At 30.1% G+C, this 20166-nt stretch overlaps 1 protein-coding gene across 1 annotated transcript; it reads right to left on the bottom strand.

Moving 5' to 3' along the window:
* Positions 1-1356: 1356 nt before the first annotated feature.
* On the bottom strand, positions 1357-18671 carry LOC147064748 (uncharacterized). The gene is made up of 7 exons (XM_085957701.1): positions 16211-18671; positions 12933-13172; positions 9028-9204; positions 6880-7137; positions 6587-6748; positions 5771-6013; positions 1357-2456 (listed from the first exon to the last, which is right to left on the bottom strand). The coding sequence occupies exons 1-7, from the start codon at positions 16278-16280 to the stop codon at positions 2278-2280; spliced, it is 1329 nt and encodes a 442-aa protein (XP_085813827.1). The 5' UTR covers positions 16281-18671; the 3' UTR covers positions 1357-2277.
* Between the last annotated feature and the right edge of the window lie 1495 nt (positions 18672-20166).

Here is a 20166-nt window from a genome sequence, read left to right as displayed (position 1 = left end):
ACTTTTAAACTAATATATTCCACATCGGCATCCGAGGTATCACATTCATAATTGTAGAATGTAAATCCTCTTTTGATATACAAACATGAAATGATCAGAATTTTATGTCATAATTTTCAAAATGCTTTAGTGTTTTTATTAAACTGTTGTCCATAGAGAAGACCATACAATTTTGTAGTATGGTATGATTCCATAAAAGAGTAGAATAAAAATACCTTATTCAGTATTTTTCACGAATCATCTAAGGTGACAACTTCCAAGAGAAGAGTTTCAAGTCATCAGCAATTAACATAAACGTATTTTTTGAATAACATAATTACAGCTTCCGTGTCTCCGTTAAACGTCCATTAGATTCAATTAGCATGTTATTTAAATGTGGTAATTAAAAATTAATTCAAATGTACGTAGTGATTGTGGAAAGTTAATTTCTTCATATTTGTTGATGTATGTGGGTATAGTTATTTTCTGAATAACACTATAAAATAATAAATTTATTTGTCTTTTATATAATCTAATCGAGTAGGTACATATTATTACCATCTACCTCCTACTTCGACTGTTTTTACATAGCTTCTATTTCTTGATTGATTCTAATTTCTAAGGTTACATTACGTAATTCCTAAGGTTACATTACGTTAAAGCACCCTATTCCTATTGTTATTACTCATAAATCTCTTGGATAACACACTGATCACTTGATAATCAGACTACTATGAGAGTATAACATTAATTGTTCTCTTTCGCGACCCGATTAAGATAAACGATTCCTCCGTTTATTTTAATTTAGAATTTGCATTTATACGTGTATGTTTAATACGTTTTCTGTCTGTCTAACTTTCTCTTCCACATTTTTATATACTTTCTCTCATGTGTTACAGGCAATTAAAAACAAACACGTCATCTGGTAATTATGCATAGATTTGGTGTGATTACCCTGTACTCAAAATTTGAGAATGTAGGAAGACATGAAAACGATTTGAAAAATGTTGATACCACATGGCGTCTGCACGCTACTCATTCATAGACCTTCTGGAAAAGTTCCCAAAAAATATGAGAGCACTGGCAATAGAAGTTGTATTCCTAATGTAAGGCTCGTTTCAGACGGGACACTGATGTCGCGCTCGATATAATATAGCAGGCCTTTGTATTTGAATAAAGGGGTTTTTGTATTTGAATCAACGCATAATTTCGCGCTATAAATTAAAACATAAAACTGGCTGCGGTTATAAAAACAAGTGTATCGGTGGCGACACCGGTGTCCCGTCTGAAACGGGCCTAACGGTAATGGTAAAGTGTGAGTATAGATATAAATAGGATAAAAAATAAGACAATGGAGTATTTTTACAAGTCGTATAATTATTATCATAAATGCAATATTAGTTTGGTTTTTTTTTTTTAATATTGTTTTACATTTTATAAAAAGATTACTCAATACGTTTATTAGGCAATAGCAAAGTTTATATCAGGGGCAAATTTACTACTGGAAGGGCTTGGGCAAATACGCATTAAAGGGCCCATTAAAAACATCTTAATAAATTGTAGTTTTCAAATAATAATACTTTTTTGTATGCAAAATCACTTATAAAATAAGTAAATTTTATTATAAAGTTTATTCTATTTAATACTTCAGGCTTTTATTTAAAAGGCTTTTTATTTAAAATTTCAGGCTTTTTTTAAATTTTTATTTTGTGATAATATACGCAATGAATGATTTTTCGTTTTGGTTATTAACAATTATATTAATAATTATCTACCGATAACAGTTTTTGAATCGAATTGAATGTTTTGATTTATACTTACAATAATTGGGCGCGCATCTTTAAGAAATTAGAAACTGGCGCATTTTATAATTCCTATACCGTAATGTTTTGTAAATTATTTAAATTTATTTTTCAGAATCTGTGGCTCCTATTAGTTTAGGCGCCCTGGGTTATAGCCCTATTAAGCCTTATAATAAAATATCCGCCCCCGATTTATATATTTAATTAATATTAAAAATTACAAAGACGAAACATATTTCATAGAATACACATAGTAAATTGATTTGTATAAAATATATATTTAAACTAGGTATATATTATAATATAATATATATTTAATTACAAAAATAGTAAGTATTAAACATTGGATTTATTAAAAATATACCATATCAGCTTATTATTATTAGGTATTTACGCTTAGACTAATTAGGGGACCTTTGTATTAAACCATATTTTACATAATTATATTATAAATGTTATAGTTACAAGATATTTAATTGTATATAAGCAGTTTTAATCAATTCAACCAAACAAAAGTCGTCTGTGATTTTTTTTGGCATGCAAACATTGCAGGAACATCGCAGCCACCGTTTTGTATTGTACCTCCTCTAACCATTGCACCACACCTTTGACCGGTGAAAGGTTTCGGATAAAATTGACTCCACTCAACATAACCAGCTTCCTTCAAAGAGCCTCCTGTTGAAAATTAAATAAAGAACAAGTTTGTAAGATTAGATGATTCATTCATATTTTTTATTAATTACTGGTCGTAGTGTAATGTAACCTTAGTAGTCGGAAATATTCTCTTTAAAGCACACCAAACCATCACCAGTCAATAGGCATATATATTAAAATATAACATATTTTGATACTGTCACATTGTGGATACCTATACCTAAATTTAAAGTAGGTAAATGCTGACCAAGAGAAGAAGATGCAAGATTGGTTGTGTCTTTCATACCTACCCCCACCCTGTGGCAGGACGAGATCCCACTTTTTTACTTTGGCGGCACTGGGGATGGACATCTATTCTTTCACTTTACTTTTGATGATGGCCGGTACGGACGCCAGACACATAAATTCTCAGTATTGCGTTAGCTTCATTTGAACTTTCATTACCATTTGTAAAATCAGTGTCTTCAAATGAACCAGCAGATGAGTACCCCTATTTTTGTATTATAATGTTCTTGTAAAAATATATATGTTCGCATAGCAAATATCACGAGTCTCTTGAATTTCATGTCTCTATCTTCTTACGTATTTAAATAAATTCAATGTTTCCTAGATTATAATAAACAATTATTGTTAATTCTAAATAATTACAGTGTTTTCTACAATATACCATCATGTACACATCTAGAAAGCACTTGGCGCCCCATTAATCAATTTTATCATACACTTACAAGTTTTACTTAATTACATCTTTTACTTACTACTTAAATTCCTTTTTTTATTATATTCTATAGATACAAGTCCACTGATAGTCACATCCAATTGTCAGCGCGATCCCATACCCTGAACTATTTAATCATCATATTTTATTCTTTACTTTCAACTTCTCTAATTTCATTTATTCACATTCTATCTGTCCTCAAATTTCCCACTATTACAATACATAACGACATGAAGTTGTGAATTCAGGGCTTATCGGGGTAAGGTAACAATTCATCATACACTAAGGATACTGAGACCAGGGATGAATTAAATTTGTCTCTCGGCCGTTTAGTCCAGTAATGGCAAACCCGTGACTAATAGCTAAACAACTTAATCACGACCTTGCGCAGAAGCACACCTCCTATCATGCGCATGACAAGGTGGGGTTAAATTAGTACATCCGTAATCCCGGTCGTGCTAACGTCGTACGATTTAGTACGAGAATATTTACAGTTTTACAATGAATACCCCATATCTATCGTGGCATTACATAAAACCTTAAAAAGGATAAGCGCAAATTTTTTTTAATGTGACCGAATATTTAAAAGTGACGAAATACATTACAATTTGAAATTGAAATAAGAAATATTATCAAGTCGATAAACGAAGCAACTGCCATACCTATTAGCACAATTCAGAGTATTTTCTATATACTTATAGCAAGATGATTTCAAGATAACCGATAAGAAAGTAAAATGTTGTTAAATATAAATACAATAAAATTAGAATAAAGGTATTTAAAATGTTTAAAAACATAAACAAGATGACCATCATGTTGTTAAACTTTCACTGTCATTTTTATTTAGCTATTCTGTAAAATGTAAAATATATCTTTAGAATATAGTAATATTTCAACATCCGTAGACATTAAATAATTTAAAGTATCATATCTAGTTGTTGCCGCGTGTTCTTCCTCCTTCTTTATTTGATGTGTCGGAATTGCTTGCCTCTGGAAAAAACCCAAAACGTCGAGGAAAGCAGGAGGAATTAATTACACACGGTGACAACACTCAAAAATCTAATATGATAACAAAGAACCGTGAAAATTTCATGTTCAATAATAATTTGTATTAAATTTTAAAAACTCTTTACTTATGCCATATATATAAAAAATATTAGGTACTGTTCGGTTATCAGGAATACAGCGGAAAACACATTTTGAAAATAGTCGATAAACTAGATTATTTGTTAGGTTAACCTAACCAAACTAAACCTAACCTAACCCAACGTAACCTAACCTAAACTAACCCAAACTAACAAATAATCCAGTATATCGAGTATTTTCAAAATGTGTTCTCCGCTGTATTCCTGATAACTGAACAGTACCAAATATTCTATGCTTACGGAACCACAGCACACTTCATTTAATTTTAGTGTTATTTAAAAATAAATAAATTACTAATTTCACGTATAAGAAAATCAATTGGGATCTAATATTAATAATTCTTGAGAAAAAAATGAACAATATGCACAGGTACTTTTTCTCAGACATAGGATCTAACCAGCAATCGCTGGCTGCATAGCCCTTCGGTCAGACTAGGGGGAGGAGAGATTATAAGAGATTAGTCGTGGCAGTTGAGTAAACGGTAACTAGTAAAGAGGAAGAACATCCGCTACAACACCAGACCAATCAAATAAAAAATATGACTGGATCATCAGTAGTGCCTGAAATCAGTGTTACCAACTGTTTTTTACAAAAATATCTCAGATAGGGTAAACTAAAATAAGTTTGATTTTCACAAAAAAATGGCTTAAAACTAAATATGCATAATTATTAACATGACTTTTACGAAACAAAGATTGAAGATAAATTTATTATTTCACAGCCAATAAAATATTAAAACTATTTATTTAATATAGAAAATCTTCTGTAACATTTATTTTATTGCTTAGATATGTACCTACATCAGTGGGTCTATTCACTCTATTCTATACTTATCGACCACTCAAGTGATACAGTGATAAATATTATCAAACTTAGGGTAGGTTTATATCAAAGTATCGCAATAAGTGCTATATTTTAACAGCACCTATCTTGGCTGTGATAAAATTTAGAGCAAGATAGACAGTTTTGACTGTTTAGACGACTAACTTATTGTTACAATTATAATACCTCAATTCAAAAATATGTAATAAATACTGTCACTTTAATGGTCGATAGTCGCCTGTGTATAGAATAGACCCGCAGGCAGACATTTCAATTTTCAAGAAAATCTGGTCTGAGTTCTAGCTTTTTTAAAACAATTAATTTTTAAGCTTTTTTTAATATCACAAACGCTTGATTTAAGGCCAATTTTCAGGTATTTTTTTAAACTAAATGAATAGTCAAAAATGCTAGATCTGGCATAAAAAACGCTAAGTTGGCAATGCTGCCAGCAATTCGCTCAGCTGTCCAAGCTTGAACAACAGGATATAATTAAGTACGTATATTGTGTGTGGTTTGCAGACTACGATTACAAAGTTCTATAATTTCATTATATTGTTAATATATAGCATTGTGCGCTACCATATTATGATCGCTGTTATATATTATTATAAGGCAAAAGAAAACATTAATTTAATATAAGTACACTAACCGGCGACTGTCCTGTATATCCCTTCGATAAATAAGTCATGAAAACCCACGTGTAAAATAGATTGATCGTAATGAATACCAAAAGGTGTTTCCAACGCTTTCATTTTTTCATTTAAAAGGTCAGCTTCACTTTTGTAATTGATTATAAATAATGTAGCATTTTCTATTTTGCATAATTCCAGAGCACCATGCCAAGTCTTGGGAATATTATGATATTTTACGCATTTATTATTTCCATGACTTTCTGATATCCTGAAATCAATTGACATTAAAAACAACAGCCGTATGGTCGCAGTTTAACATGTATGTAGTAAATTATTGAAAAATATCATTTATATTGAATATATATTCAAATATTGGTCATTTTAACACTTAATTAACAGGGCTTTGACGCGTTATTTTTTTTACGTATTAGTTTTCGTTACGGTTCAAGTAAAAATATATAATATATGGGTTCGGTTCCGGTTTTCATTCGGTTCAGCTTGCGTGATTTATTTTAAATATATTTTATTTGTTTTGAAAATTTATTTTCTACCTCAATTTAGATTATAATATGGTAAGTACCTGTATGATATATAATTTTTAAAATTATATACTTAATATTACAAATTATAAGAATAATCACGATAACTACTTGGAGTTTTTTTCCGGTTTTCGGTTTTGTGCCGGTTTAAAGCCCTGTTAATTAATAGCGTAATATTGATCCATGTTCTTTTTATTCTAAATTATTTTAAGTATTATATAGGTTAGGCAGAAACACATAAAATAAATATCATATTTGGCATAGATAATCCTGAATAATAAGAATATTGCTTACCGATATCCAATGTATCACATTCATATTTGTAAAACGAACTTTTTTTTTGACAAACAAACATGAAATTATAATAACAGTGACTACTTTCATAATGCCCTTCGGCATCTATTGTTAAACAGTGTCCTTCATTTGCATTGCCTGTGTTGTTGTTCAATGGATTACCTGTAAAACACCAAAGATCAATAACAGAAATATTTATTACATATCCACATCATATCCACTTGAAATAATACTTAAAAAATATAATATAATAACAATACTGTAAATTATTTTTAATTATATTATACATTTACCGTGAATAGTTTCGTAGTCACCGTTCACTAAAAGGTCACTAGCCCCGACCCAAAACTTCTCTCCGGGTATCAACATGGAAGTCAATACTGATACATCATCTCCTTGATTAATGGCAAGCATTTCAGCGTTTTCTTCTTCACATATACTCATTGCAACATTCCAAGTTTTTGCATCATGTTTTTTCAAGAAGTAATCATTTTTCTTTAGATATGTGTAATCTTTTCTAAAGAATGGAATGCTCTTGTTAAATGATAAGTCTAGAATTAAAATAACAATGTTATTCTTTGACAATTAAATTAGTAGTATCGAATCCACACAGAATACAAACAGATATTTTTCAAATCGATGTAACTTTTATTCTGATATTTTAAAACATAATATTAGCTTTTTAAATAGGTATTAATAAATAATTCTACGAGTGTAAATAACTTTTATGTGTGAGATAATATGGAATATTAAATTTATATTATGTTAGTACTAATTTATGGCTGGCTACTTTCTGTAATGATATTGATTCTGAAGAAAGCGACTATATAATGCTTTTTTTTTAAATAAAATCTACATAATAAGTTTTGTGACCCCACCGAGCATCGAACCAAAATCCTCCCAGCGAAAGCAAAGTACCTTAGGTACTGTACTACGAGGGCCGTTCGTATAATCAATAATATTATTCATAGCTCACTTATATACAATAGGTATGTAGTTACATTAACTTACAGTATTTTGCAAGAAACAACCATACTGCCTGACTGTTTTCTGCATATTTGGAATTGGGCTGTCAATGTTAATAATTTATATTACATACCCAAGCGGCGTAATTTCTTTCAACGGAATGCGTTAAAACTGAAGACTGTACAAATAGTGTGACTGTTTTCTATACATCAAAACTGGTACTTTCTGCGAATAGTGACATTTTCTTTACGAATTAATTAAATATTTATTAGACGTCCGTGACTTTAAGTAGAATACACCGCGCGATACAGCTGCGGCTGGTGTTGCTTGTTATAAAATACAAATTCATTTATTAGGTATTAATAATGTAATAATATGTACGCGGAGATCTCAAATATTATATTTTATTTATTTTTACGAGGGTAAAACAAAGTTATAGTTATTTATTTAAACATAATATTTTATACAATATAATATAAATGTAAAAATTTTAGAGAGCATTATAAATATTAAGTTATTGTGAAAATATAGACTCAGTATTCAAATTTTATTTATTGTATGTAGTGAATATTACAAATAATTTTTTTAAGACGTTCACAACATAAATTAATATACCTAATTGTGAATGACAATGTCGGTAAATCTAATTAAAATTTACGTATATATTTTAATAATATCATAGTAATTAATTATTACACTGATGATTGATGTAAATATAATTTTGTAGCATGTTTTAATTTATTGTATATATAATCAATATATAAATAATATTACCGTATTCTAAAAATATGACCAAATAGATAAATATTGACTCATATTATGTCCATTAAAGGGAATAATTTATTCAAAAGAAAAGATTATAGATAATATTGTATTATTATATTTATTTATTATATATTATATTTACACGAATGTGTATAATATTGTTTCGGTGAATCGATAAAATACACAATCCACTAGTAAAATCATGATTTATTTTACCAACGTCATTGGTGTGTATTTTCTGTCAATTTGTTTCTAATAAAAACAATTATAATCATAATAAATTCAAAGTAAAATTATTTGTATATCAATATCGTTCAAGTATACCCTACTTAAAACTAATTTAAACACTACCCCTGTGTATTATCTCCGCGAACCTAACCTCCATAGTTTTTGACACTTGCTCTGCCACAGACAATAACTATACGTATATGGGCACGTCTGTTGACAGTTCGACAGATTTAAATGGGGTAGTTTGAACTGATCTGTGGTGTGCCCACTAACGTACAGTTATTGTCTGTGCCATGTTCAACCTGCTACTCAAACTGTACGTATCACCTAAAAAGTGAAAACCATTCGGTCAAACTTATATCTTACTTAAACTTACCTATCTAATACGTTTGTAATAAAACTCTCATTAATTAATTTAAATATTAATTGATTATAAATCATGTACATATTGAATATTAAATTAATCATAACTATTTACTTACCAACGACAGCTAGTGAATCGATGTCCTTTTTACAAATAAATGCACGTAATCCTTGACAATCCTTATATATGTTTAATTTATCCACACACAATCTTTCGGTAGAAGTATATTGCTGATAATTATCAATACCATACATGTCATTCTCACCAATACTCCTGTACTTTTGAAGAAGATCACCTTCAAAATAAATTATAAAATGTTATTTTGTTATATATACCGACACCCTCCTTCTTCGGTACTTCTGGAGGATTGAATCGCCCAAGATAGGTATCACATAAATACATATAATTAAACATTACTATTCGATTCAATAGTCCGTATAGATATTTATATTACAAAAATAGAGAAATAACATGACAGAATAATATGTATAATTAATAGATAACTGAATATACGAGGGTGGGTCAATAAGTCCTTAGAAAAGCCGACAGGTGGCGCGACTAGTACTGTAAGCGGTTTGTTTTCATGCAGCGGCACTACCGATTCAGTATGCTGCGAAGTTTCAATCAGATTGGTCGGGTTTTTGTGTGTTTCTCGTACATTTAAAAAAAAAATTTGCTTGTGGAAAATGGAAAAATGGAAAATGGAGAAAATTGAGTTTAGAGCTGTTATTAAACATTTTAATATAAAAGGGTTAACAGCAAAGGAAATAAAAAATGAGTTGGATTTAGTTCACGGCATATCTGCTCCTTCACTTGCAACTATTTATAACTGGTTAAATGAATTTAAACGTGGTCGTACATCAACAAAGGATGAACCACGCTCAGGACGTCCTGTAGAGGTGACTACACCAGAAATGATCAATAAAATCCACGATATGGTGTTAAGTGACCGAAGATTAAAGTTGAGTGAGATAATTGAGGTTACAGGGATCTCAAAAGGTAGCGTCATTTCTATTTTACATGACAAATTGGGCATGAAAAAAATTTCTGCAAGATGGGTGCCGCGTTTGCTCACAGTCGACAATAAACGCAATAGGGTGGTGGCCTCTAAAGCCCTGTTGTCGCTCATGCAACGCAATCCAGATGATTTTTTTCGTCGCTTTGTGACTGTAGATGAAACATGGATACACCACTATACTCCCGAGACGAAAGAACAGTCAAAGCAGTGGATTGCAAAAGGCGAACCATGTCCAAAGAAGGCGAAAACCGTAAAATCAGCTGGTAAGGTTATGGCTACTGTATTTTGGGATACACGTGGAATTATTTTCGTTGACTATTTGGAAAAAGGAAAAACAATAACAGGGGATTATTATGCATCTTTATTGGACCAGCTAAAAAACAAAATTGAAGAAAAACGGCCTCATTTAAACAGGAAAAAAATCCTCTTTCATCAGGACAATGCCCGTGTTCACACATGTTTACGATCAATGGCTAAAATTGAAGAATTGAAGTTCGAATTGGTCGACCACCCACCGTATTCGCCAGATTTAGCCCCCAGTGACTTTTTCCTTTTCCCAAACTTAAAAAAATGGCTAAGTGGACAACGTTTTTTTTCAAATGAAGAAGTCATCGATCGGACAAATGCTTATTTTGAGGACCTTCCGAAAACTTATTTTTCTGACGCTTTAAAAAAAATTGAGAAACGTCTAACCATGTGTATTGAGCTCCAAGGAGATTATGTTGAGAAATAAAAAAAAAATACAAAAATAAAAACTGTTTTAATGCTTTTTTCTAAGGAATTATTGACCCACCCTCGTAACATACATTGAGGAATATTTTTTTAATTGAAACACGCATAGGTTCACCGTATTTTGATACCGTAAAGACTCAAATAACTAAATTTAAGCAATTCAGTACCAATAATAATATATAATAAGACCATGGCCTCATTATTCTGAAGAGGACTCCCAGGCTTATGATCTTTGGCGAGTCCCTCATCCTATTGCTAAGGTTAAGGGCAGCGTAATGCTCTACAACAGTGTCAAACGGTACGATAACTCAATGATGCGAAGAAAATCGATCCAGATTATTATTTAACTCAGTAGATTAAGTAACTATTACATAGCGTGTTTTATTTTAATTAAAACAGACCATAAGTGCCTAGTCAATTATAGATACCAAATAATCAAAAATTGGAGAAAAAAATATTATTTACGCGTCGAGCAACCACACGTATGTGAGATAAAAATAAATAGTGAGATTGTACTTTTCATGTAAAAAATCTGTAAGAGACGTGCATTTTAATTTTAATAAATAAAACAATAGTTGATATTTTATTTAGTCGCTTTTTGCCTTCTGTTCATCCCATATAGCTGGCCGATCTGCCGTGCCGGGTCTACAGGGTACAATCCCGTCAGCCCATTTTGTAGGGGGCAAGAAGACCATATTCGGAAATTTGTACGTAAACAGTTCACCGCAGGACACTTATTCGTGCGCCGCAGTACGTGAAACATGAGTTCGTGTAACATTAAATCAAATGACGAGTTCTTCGTTGAACATTTCACCGTGGAGTATATTTGTACGTATGCTACAACATGTGATAAATGTTATGAGATGTCTTTACTAGGTTAGGTTAGGGTTAATCTAATTGGAACAGTACTATTTGAAAACTATCGCCGCATTATGTAAGATACGTACAAATGTATTCCACGGTGAAATGTTCAACGAAAATCTCGTCATTTTATAAAATCTTATACGAACTCATGTTTCACGTACTGCGGCGCACGAATAAGTTTCCACGATGAACTGCATACGTACAACTTACATGTAACCGTTCGGAGGTAGCTTTCAGAGATTGAAAGATTTTTTTCTGCACTTTATCATATTCGATCTAAAGAGTGAAAACTTTAATAATTCTACATCAAAAATAGACTACATGACGGATAAATAGTGAAATGTATGTTTTGGTAATTTATTCATCTAAGCGAAATCAGTTGTAATGCTTATTTAATAATGTAAAATGAGTATTATTTATTGTATGAGTATTGTTTCTTAATTACTACAATGTAGGCGAGTATATAATTTTTTCCACGACTCCAGCAGACAGTTATTTTAATTAAGTATAATTTTATTGAACATCCATAATTTGAAAAAAACTTTATACATATTTTACCTATTAGAAAAAATCTTTTTAAAAAAATACAACGTCGGTGAGAATCGAACCTGCATCCAGCGCATTTGTGATAACGTGCTGTAGTACCATTAAGTCACCTACGTCTTACCAAATTACGACGAAATTAACTAGTAATTGACTTTCTTTCTTTCGTTCTGGTAATTGACTTTTTGTGATTTTAATCAAGGTACCAATAAAAGGTATTGAATTTGATCCAAATTCTTGTCATAACGCACGATCGTTTGCTAATAATTTAATAAACTATTTTTTTATTTAACGAATATTTCACAAAATTTGAGAATGTATCATTTTTTATTGGACACACAATATACAGTAGGCGCTCGGTCATCCGGCGTTACCAATCCGGCACCACCAATAGTCCGGCATATTGAAACTCAACTCTCCTGCTCTATAATCCGGCCGGTTTCACATTAAACTGCCGGATTACAGAGCAGAGCTCGGCAGTTCGATGCCCGACGTTGACAGATAATTATTTCCTATAGAAATCCGACAATCCGGCATTTCCAACAATCCTGTATAGGTGAAAAAACATGGGTGCCGAATTACCGAGCGCCCACAGTAATTTTAAGACATATAAAATATTCTATAGGTACATATTAGATATATATTTTTTTGTTGAATATACATAATTTTATTAAGATATGCCCATTTGGAAAAAAAATCAAAAAAATTTCTGCTGTCTTTTTAAATTATGAAATTATGTATGCTAAATTGAGAATTAACAAGAATTTAAATTCTCAAGTCTTGTGAATTATTTGTTGAAAAAAAATAACACATAATTTTATGATATTTTCTATCGGTTTCAAATAACGATTATAAAACACTATTACCATAATTAGTGTATATTTGTCCTCCCTTCATTTCAACTCCAATCCAGACAATGTTACGTTTGGAAATCTTCATGATTATCGATTTCTCTTCCAGTGTTTTCCAGTATGCCAGACTGGCATTCTCTTCCGAACATATTAAGTCAGCATTTTGATAATCCGTTTCTTCTGTGTGTAATTTATAAAACTGCTTCATATCTTCATAAAACGTATAATCTGTACGAAACATCGGTATATATTTGCCTGAAAATGATTTCAATTACTTAAATGATACACAGAGGCAGGGCCGTCCATATTACATGAGTCGACGGTAGACGGAAAAAAATCTTTAATTAAAGTAACCCATTATGGCGTATTAATACTATCGATTGCGTTTAGTTGTGTATACATCAGGGGGGGGGCAAACTTTTTGGATGGAGGGCCAAATTCAAGAATTCAAAATGAGCGGCGGGCCGCAAGTAAAATACCATTTTTAGATATACACTATTTATTATCACGAAAAATAAACATTACAAAAAAATTAGTGAGAAGAATGAAACTGTTGTACATTTTTTCAAATTCAGGTGATAATTTTGTAGTTGATATTCTCAAAACTGCTTGTAAATGGGCATCGGAGATATTTGATCGTAAAGAATTTTTATCGAGGTTCATGATCGAAAATGTTTGTTCACATATATAGTTTGATCCAAAAATAACGAACATTTATCTTGCATAATCTTTAAGTTGGTCGAATTTGTCTGAATTAAGGGCATTGTAAAATTTGGAGATTTCTTCACGACGATGAATTTCTCTTAAATCAGTGTCACACTGCAGATCAATAATCTCAAGTTGTAGCTCTGTCGGTACACTATCAATATCTATTGAAAATGGACCGCGTACTATTATTGCTAAACTTGTCTCAATTTTTCGGAAGTCACCGAATCTTTGCGAAAAATCGTCATTCAGAGCTTTAATAATTTTACCATATTCTTCAAATTTATATTCTGGTATATTCAGCAACTTCAAAGTTGGAAAATGGTCCACTTTGTTATTCGATATTTATCGAAGGAATATCTTGAGTTTTAATTGAAATCCATTCAAACTTTTTACCGTATCATGGGCATATATGTTTTCCCCTTGCAACGCGTCACGATGTTCAACGTAGAAAATAGTGGTTACATAGTGTGAGACGAGACACAAGAAAGACGTACTGAGATAATACATTTACGAAACATCAAATTCTTCAAATTTAAATCTATTGTCAATATTTTTTAAAAATTATAAAAAAGTTATTCGTAATCAGAAGTACAATTAATGATGGCGGGCCGCAAAAAAATACCCGGCGGGCCGCAGTTTGCCCACCCCTGGTATACATGAAGGTCTCTAAATCACTTTGAATGGTGGTAAAAGAAATCTTTCAGGTAAGCCCTACCTGGTAAGGTATTACTATGTTATATACAACGGTTTATATATAATGTAGGTCAAATTACTCTACACTTTGATAGGATGTATTTTTTTCGATACTGTGTAGACTGTAGAGTTTATTATGCCAATGTCTACTGAGATATTATATGATTGGAAATTTATTTTAATATTTTCAGATCAATATTATATCCAGGTGTTTTTTTATTAGAAATGATTCGATTAAAATTGAGATGCATAGTGTCATAGCTAACACTCTCAAAAAAATCACATTTTGAATAAACTGCAAAAAACACTAGAGCACTTTTTTTCGTAATCACAAAATAGTAATGAAATATCATAAATATTAATTAATTAGTGACATTGTCGATATGATTTGTTTAAATGTGTATACCTAATATGTATCTCATTATGTCTCCTTCCTAAGTCTTTCAGCGCTAAGGACGCGCTAGGCGCGTAACCATTAGTTGGCCATTAGATATAATTAGCATCATATTTAAATTTGGTAATTAATTAGTAACTATCTGGTCAGCAATAAATGTGTATATATGTAAATATATAAAAAAAAAACTCCATGACAGTGTTAGAACAAAAATACAGATTTCTGGTTGGTGAGAAAGACCTTAAGGCCAGAATATAATTTACCAAAGAGTGATTTGTGGAAATGTTTTTCTACATAATTAAAGGTGATTTTTGATATCTAACGATTTTTTAATTGATTGATCCATTTAGAATCACTTGGAATTATTAACTAATTTATTATTAATAAATTAACTAAAAAATGATAAAATTGGAAAATGTGAGTTCTAACTCTAGGCAACTGAATTATTCTAAAGGAAGACTGACGATTTCATAATTATTTTTAAATACAAAATAAATAATACAGAACCAGTATGAATAAAATTGTAAATTTTAATTCTAAAAAAATACATTTCACTACAATTGGTTTATATCCATCACTTATTTGAGGTAATATGTAGATAAAAATAATTACACCATTTTAACGGGTATTTAGGTTTATTATTAGTTTTACTATATTACCTATTTATAAGTATATAATGGATACTTGTTTATATTAAAATAAAAAAAAACTTTATTTTACCTAATTTGAACATTACAAGGAGTAGGTGGCTGCTATGAATATTATGTAAATATTGTAAATGTTAGTGGGGCTCTTTTGCGTCTAGCCTACTCAAGTAGTATTTTTTCTGTATTTAAAATATGTTATATCTTAATAAAAAGTGTAATGAAAAATCTAGGAAGGCACATTGTTTTTAGAATTGTCACATATACAAAACTTATAAAAATTGTATCGCTAAAACATTGTAAAAATATGTCACTGAACATGAAAATTAAAAAATAGAATTTGAGATTATTAGCCATCATAATAATATAATATGAACACAAATATCATAAATGAACGCTACACAGAATTACATAGAACTACGCAGAACGCTACATAGTTGAACGCTACGTGGTTCAATTTCTTCCAAATTACATGTCAGTTACAAACTACAATGGAAAGTTTTACTGAAAATATTTTATTATTTTATTATAATGATAAGAAAACAGAAAATAGTGCCCATTTTATTACATAAATAATAATTATGAAGTTCTATAATCACAAATATCTTATGAGGCTCTATTCACGTTTTCAGAACGACGACGTTCAACATTTTTTTTATGTATTATATTTTGTGATCATGAAATGTAATGTTAATTCACATGCTGTATAAAATAAAGCATCTTAATCATTAAGTATAATTATAATAATTCAATTTCCTCGCCATTAATACCCACACGAAACTATGGCACGATGATTTTTTTAGTTCTGACGATATATTAGATTTTATTACAATTTAGAATACAATTTTAAATACCTGGTACCGCGTTTGCTGTTAAACTACAGTATAACAAAATTGTTAGAATAAAAATCATCATTTTATCCATCGTTATTATGTGGAGCGTTTAAAATAGTTCGCAGTAAGAGCACTTAAATTCAACTAAATGATATTTTTGCGGATGGGTTATTTATTAACTTTATACATAACACACTTCCTTCAAAACTGCCGAATAATGATTCTCTTTATCAATTTTTATGCATGGCCATAATACACTTGATAACAATATGCTCTACAGTCAACAGGGTCAAAATAGGGATAGACAGATGCCAATAATGATTAATAATTAGATCCAAAATAAACATAATTACCACAGCAACGACAGTAATTTTTATATTTATAAAGATCAAACAATTTGACCATATAAATTATAGACCAAAGTATAGAATAGTGATGAATATAAAATAGAAATGTTTTTTTTTAAAGTACAATTATTAAGATACACGTGAATTACAGTAGGTACAAATAAATAAAACTGAGTAGTTACTTACTAAAGATAATGAAAAAATAAAAATTGTTAGGCAATATAAGGACATAAAAAAATTTGCACCGCAAGACATATCCTACCTGGGGTTTTTAATAACACATAAAAATGTGTAACTGAGACCATTTTTGTATGATTTTTTGTTTGAAAATATGTTGATAATAAAATTATACTAATAGTGTTAATATTGTTTTATTTTCATAACTTTAACAATTCTAAAGATAGGTAGGTACCGCATTCTTAATAGGTAAGTACCAAATACCTATATGCAGTTCAGAAAAATACTTTTTATGTTAATTAGATATGCAGCTAATTTAATGTAAACAAAGTGTGATTACAAAAGAATTAATAGACAGGAATATCTGATCAATATTTTTATTTGTAATAATTTAATTGATTTAATGTACGCAATAATCTTATTTCAAAATAAATAACACAAGTAAAATTAAATGAAACAAATTTTAAAGAAACTCACAAGACAGAAAACTAAATTTATAAGTAAAAGTACGTTACAATTTTTGCTCCGAAGCGGACCGCTACATTATTAACGAACTGTGTGTTGAACAAAAATACAATGATATATTGTTTTTTAAATGTGTGTATGTCAGCGCAGTATTGTGCGAATGGCTAACAACTAGTAACAGCAATAAAATTCTTCGTAAAAACTCTGTTAATTGTAATGTTTACCTAATACACTCAGTTACGTTATAGGTTCTTTTTTGTTCGTTGGGTTCATATTTTTGGGTTTTATTTACATTTACAATAAAGTGTTTTCTCACCAATACTTGTCTTGATAGCTAATATCATTACAGTGCACTACATAACTTATTAATATCACGAATTAGCAATAAGTAATACCAATATAATAGTAAACAAGGATTTTTAAATGTAATGCTACTTATTTACAGTATTGAAGTAAATATTGTTATTTCGATTAACCTATAATATTCATGTACAAATAAAACACTTAAATGTTCGTAATAAAACCATTGTAATATAAGGAAAAGTGTAAAGAAAATAGGTAGGTAAGCAAATTATAAATACATAGTATATATTTATGTAGTTTCAACATCAAATTATTTAAAAACAACAAAAACATCACAATTCGCCATCAAATCTAATTGGAGCAATTCTGTCCACAAGCCATCGCCGCATTTTGTAACATACATTTGTATGTAGCCTCACGATAAAAATATGTTCAACGAACAACGCGTTACTAACTATCGATTAAATGCTATACGAACATAATAATTATGTTTCTAGAACAACGGCTTACGAATAAGTGTAGTGCGGCCAATTGCATACGTACAAATTTCCGGATACAGCACACATATCTTATTAAATTGTAGTTGTTTTCATAATATAATACTAATTGTTGTTGCAAAAACAATATATATTATTCACTTTATTAGATCGGGTGAATTAATTCGATTTTTGCTAATAGTATTTTGCAATGACATCGTGAGCAATGAATCAACATTCGTTTTTGGTACCTATTCAATTGTAGATATAACTACTGAGAACATTTCTTAAACCGATTTGAATGTTTTGAATTATATTTTGAATTATAATAAAAAAATTCAGCTCCCATTTTCCAGAATTTATCATTTGAGCATTTCTAAGCCGAAAAGTTTTGTAAATTATTTAAAATTGTTTTTTTTCAAATTTGTGGCCCTACTAGTTTGGGTACCCTGGACTATAGCTACATTTAACCCTATATACTATTACGGCCCTGGATACTATTATAAATTATTATTAACAACTACAAAGATGCAATCTATTTTATATACTTACTTATTAATAATATGAATTGTGTAAAACTTCTAATATTTATTTGATTAAAAAAATAATTATTTAACATTGGATTTATTTAAAAAAAAAAAATACAATATCAGCATGAAATTATTATTAAATTTATCGTTTAGACTATTTAGAGTAGGTACCAATTTATTAAAGCATATTAATCAATTCAATTAATAAAAAATCATCTGTGATTTTTTTTGGCATGCAAACATCGCAGGAACATCGCAGCCACCATTTTGTAGTATACCTCCTCTAACCATTGCACCACACCTTTGACCAGTGAAAGGTTTCGGATAAAATTGACTCCACTCAACATAACCAGCTTCCTTCAAAGAGCCTCCTATTGAAAATTAAGTAAGAGAACAGGTTTGTTAGATTAAATCATTCATTCATATTTTTTAATAGTGTAATGTAATCGTAGTAGTCGGAAATATTCTCTATAAAGCACATCAAAATCATCATCAGTCAAATAATAGGTATATTATCACGGTACCCTTTAAAATATAGCACATTTTTAGACATAGTAAGATCGGATACAAAATCCGATCGCCTGCCGTAACTGAATTTGAAGAGCGCTTGTCAGCAGATATTAAAACGGCCAATAGATAAAATTGCCTACAGAACCAATTAATAGCACACTACATTTAATTTTTGTGTTAAAAAAGTAAATAAATTAATATTTTCACGAATAAGAAGAGCAATAATTGGACTCTTATATTAAAAAATCTTTATTACCCATTTTCCCAACTAACAACATGCATAGGTACTATTTTCTCAGCCACAGGATTAAACCTGCAATCAATGGCTCCATAGCCCTTCGATCAGACTAGAAGGAGAAGGGATTAAAGTCTATAAGAGATTAGTCGTGGCAGTTGAGTAAGCGGTAATTAGTAAAGAAGAAGAACATCCGCCACACTAGACCAATCAAATAAAGAATATGACTGGATCATCATTAGTGCCGGAAATCAGTGTTACCAACTTACTGTTCTTCACTAAAATATGTCAGATAGGGTAAACAAAAATAAGCTTGAAAAATGGACTTGATACTAAATGTACATAATAATTATTAACATGGTTTTTACGAAAACAAAGATTGAAGATGAATTTATTGTTTCACAACCAATAAAAATTAAAAACTATTGAATATTTACTATTGAATACATTTATTTTATTGCTTAGCTATAATATATTATATAGGTAGATCTGGCAGACATTTTAATTTTCATGAAATTCTGGTCTGAGTTCTAGCTTTTTTATGAGAATTTTTCAACTGTTTTCAATATCACAAACGCTTGACTTAACATTTCAGGTATTTTTTATGGGATAGATCGGCATGAAAACCGTTAAAATGGCAATGCTGCAGTCAAACCACTCAGCTGTCTAAGCTACGACAACTAGTGGATACTTACGTATGTATGTGGTTTACAGATTCCAAAGTTCTATAAATTTCATTATATTGTTATTATATAGCATTATGCACTACCTTCTGATTAGTGTAATATATAAGGCGAAAAAAAACATTAATATAATATATACGTAGGTATATATATTAATATATATGTATAAGTACACTAACCGTCGACTGTCCTGTACATCCCTTCGATAAATAAGTCATGAAACCCCATGTGCAAAATTGATTGATCGTAAT

Source organism: Rhyacophila brunnea, unplaced genomic scaffold (genome assembly GCF_057557595.1).
Source record: "Rhyacophila brunnea isolate RB1 unplaced genomic scaffold, BYU_Rbru_1.0 scaffold_7, whole genome shotgun sequence".
Taxonomy (NCBI): Eukaryota; Metazoa; Arthropoda; class Insecta; order Trichoptera; family Rhyacophilidae; genus Rhyacophila; species Rhyacophila brunnea.
The sequence above is the reverse complement of the archived record's forward strand: the minus strand, read 5'-3'. Positions and strand labels throughout refer to the sequence as shown.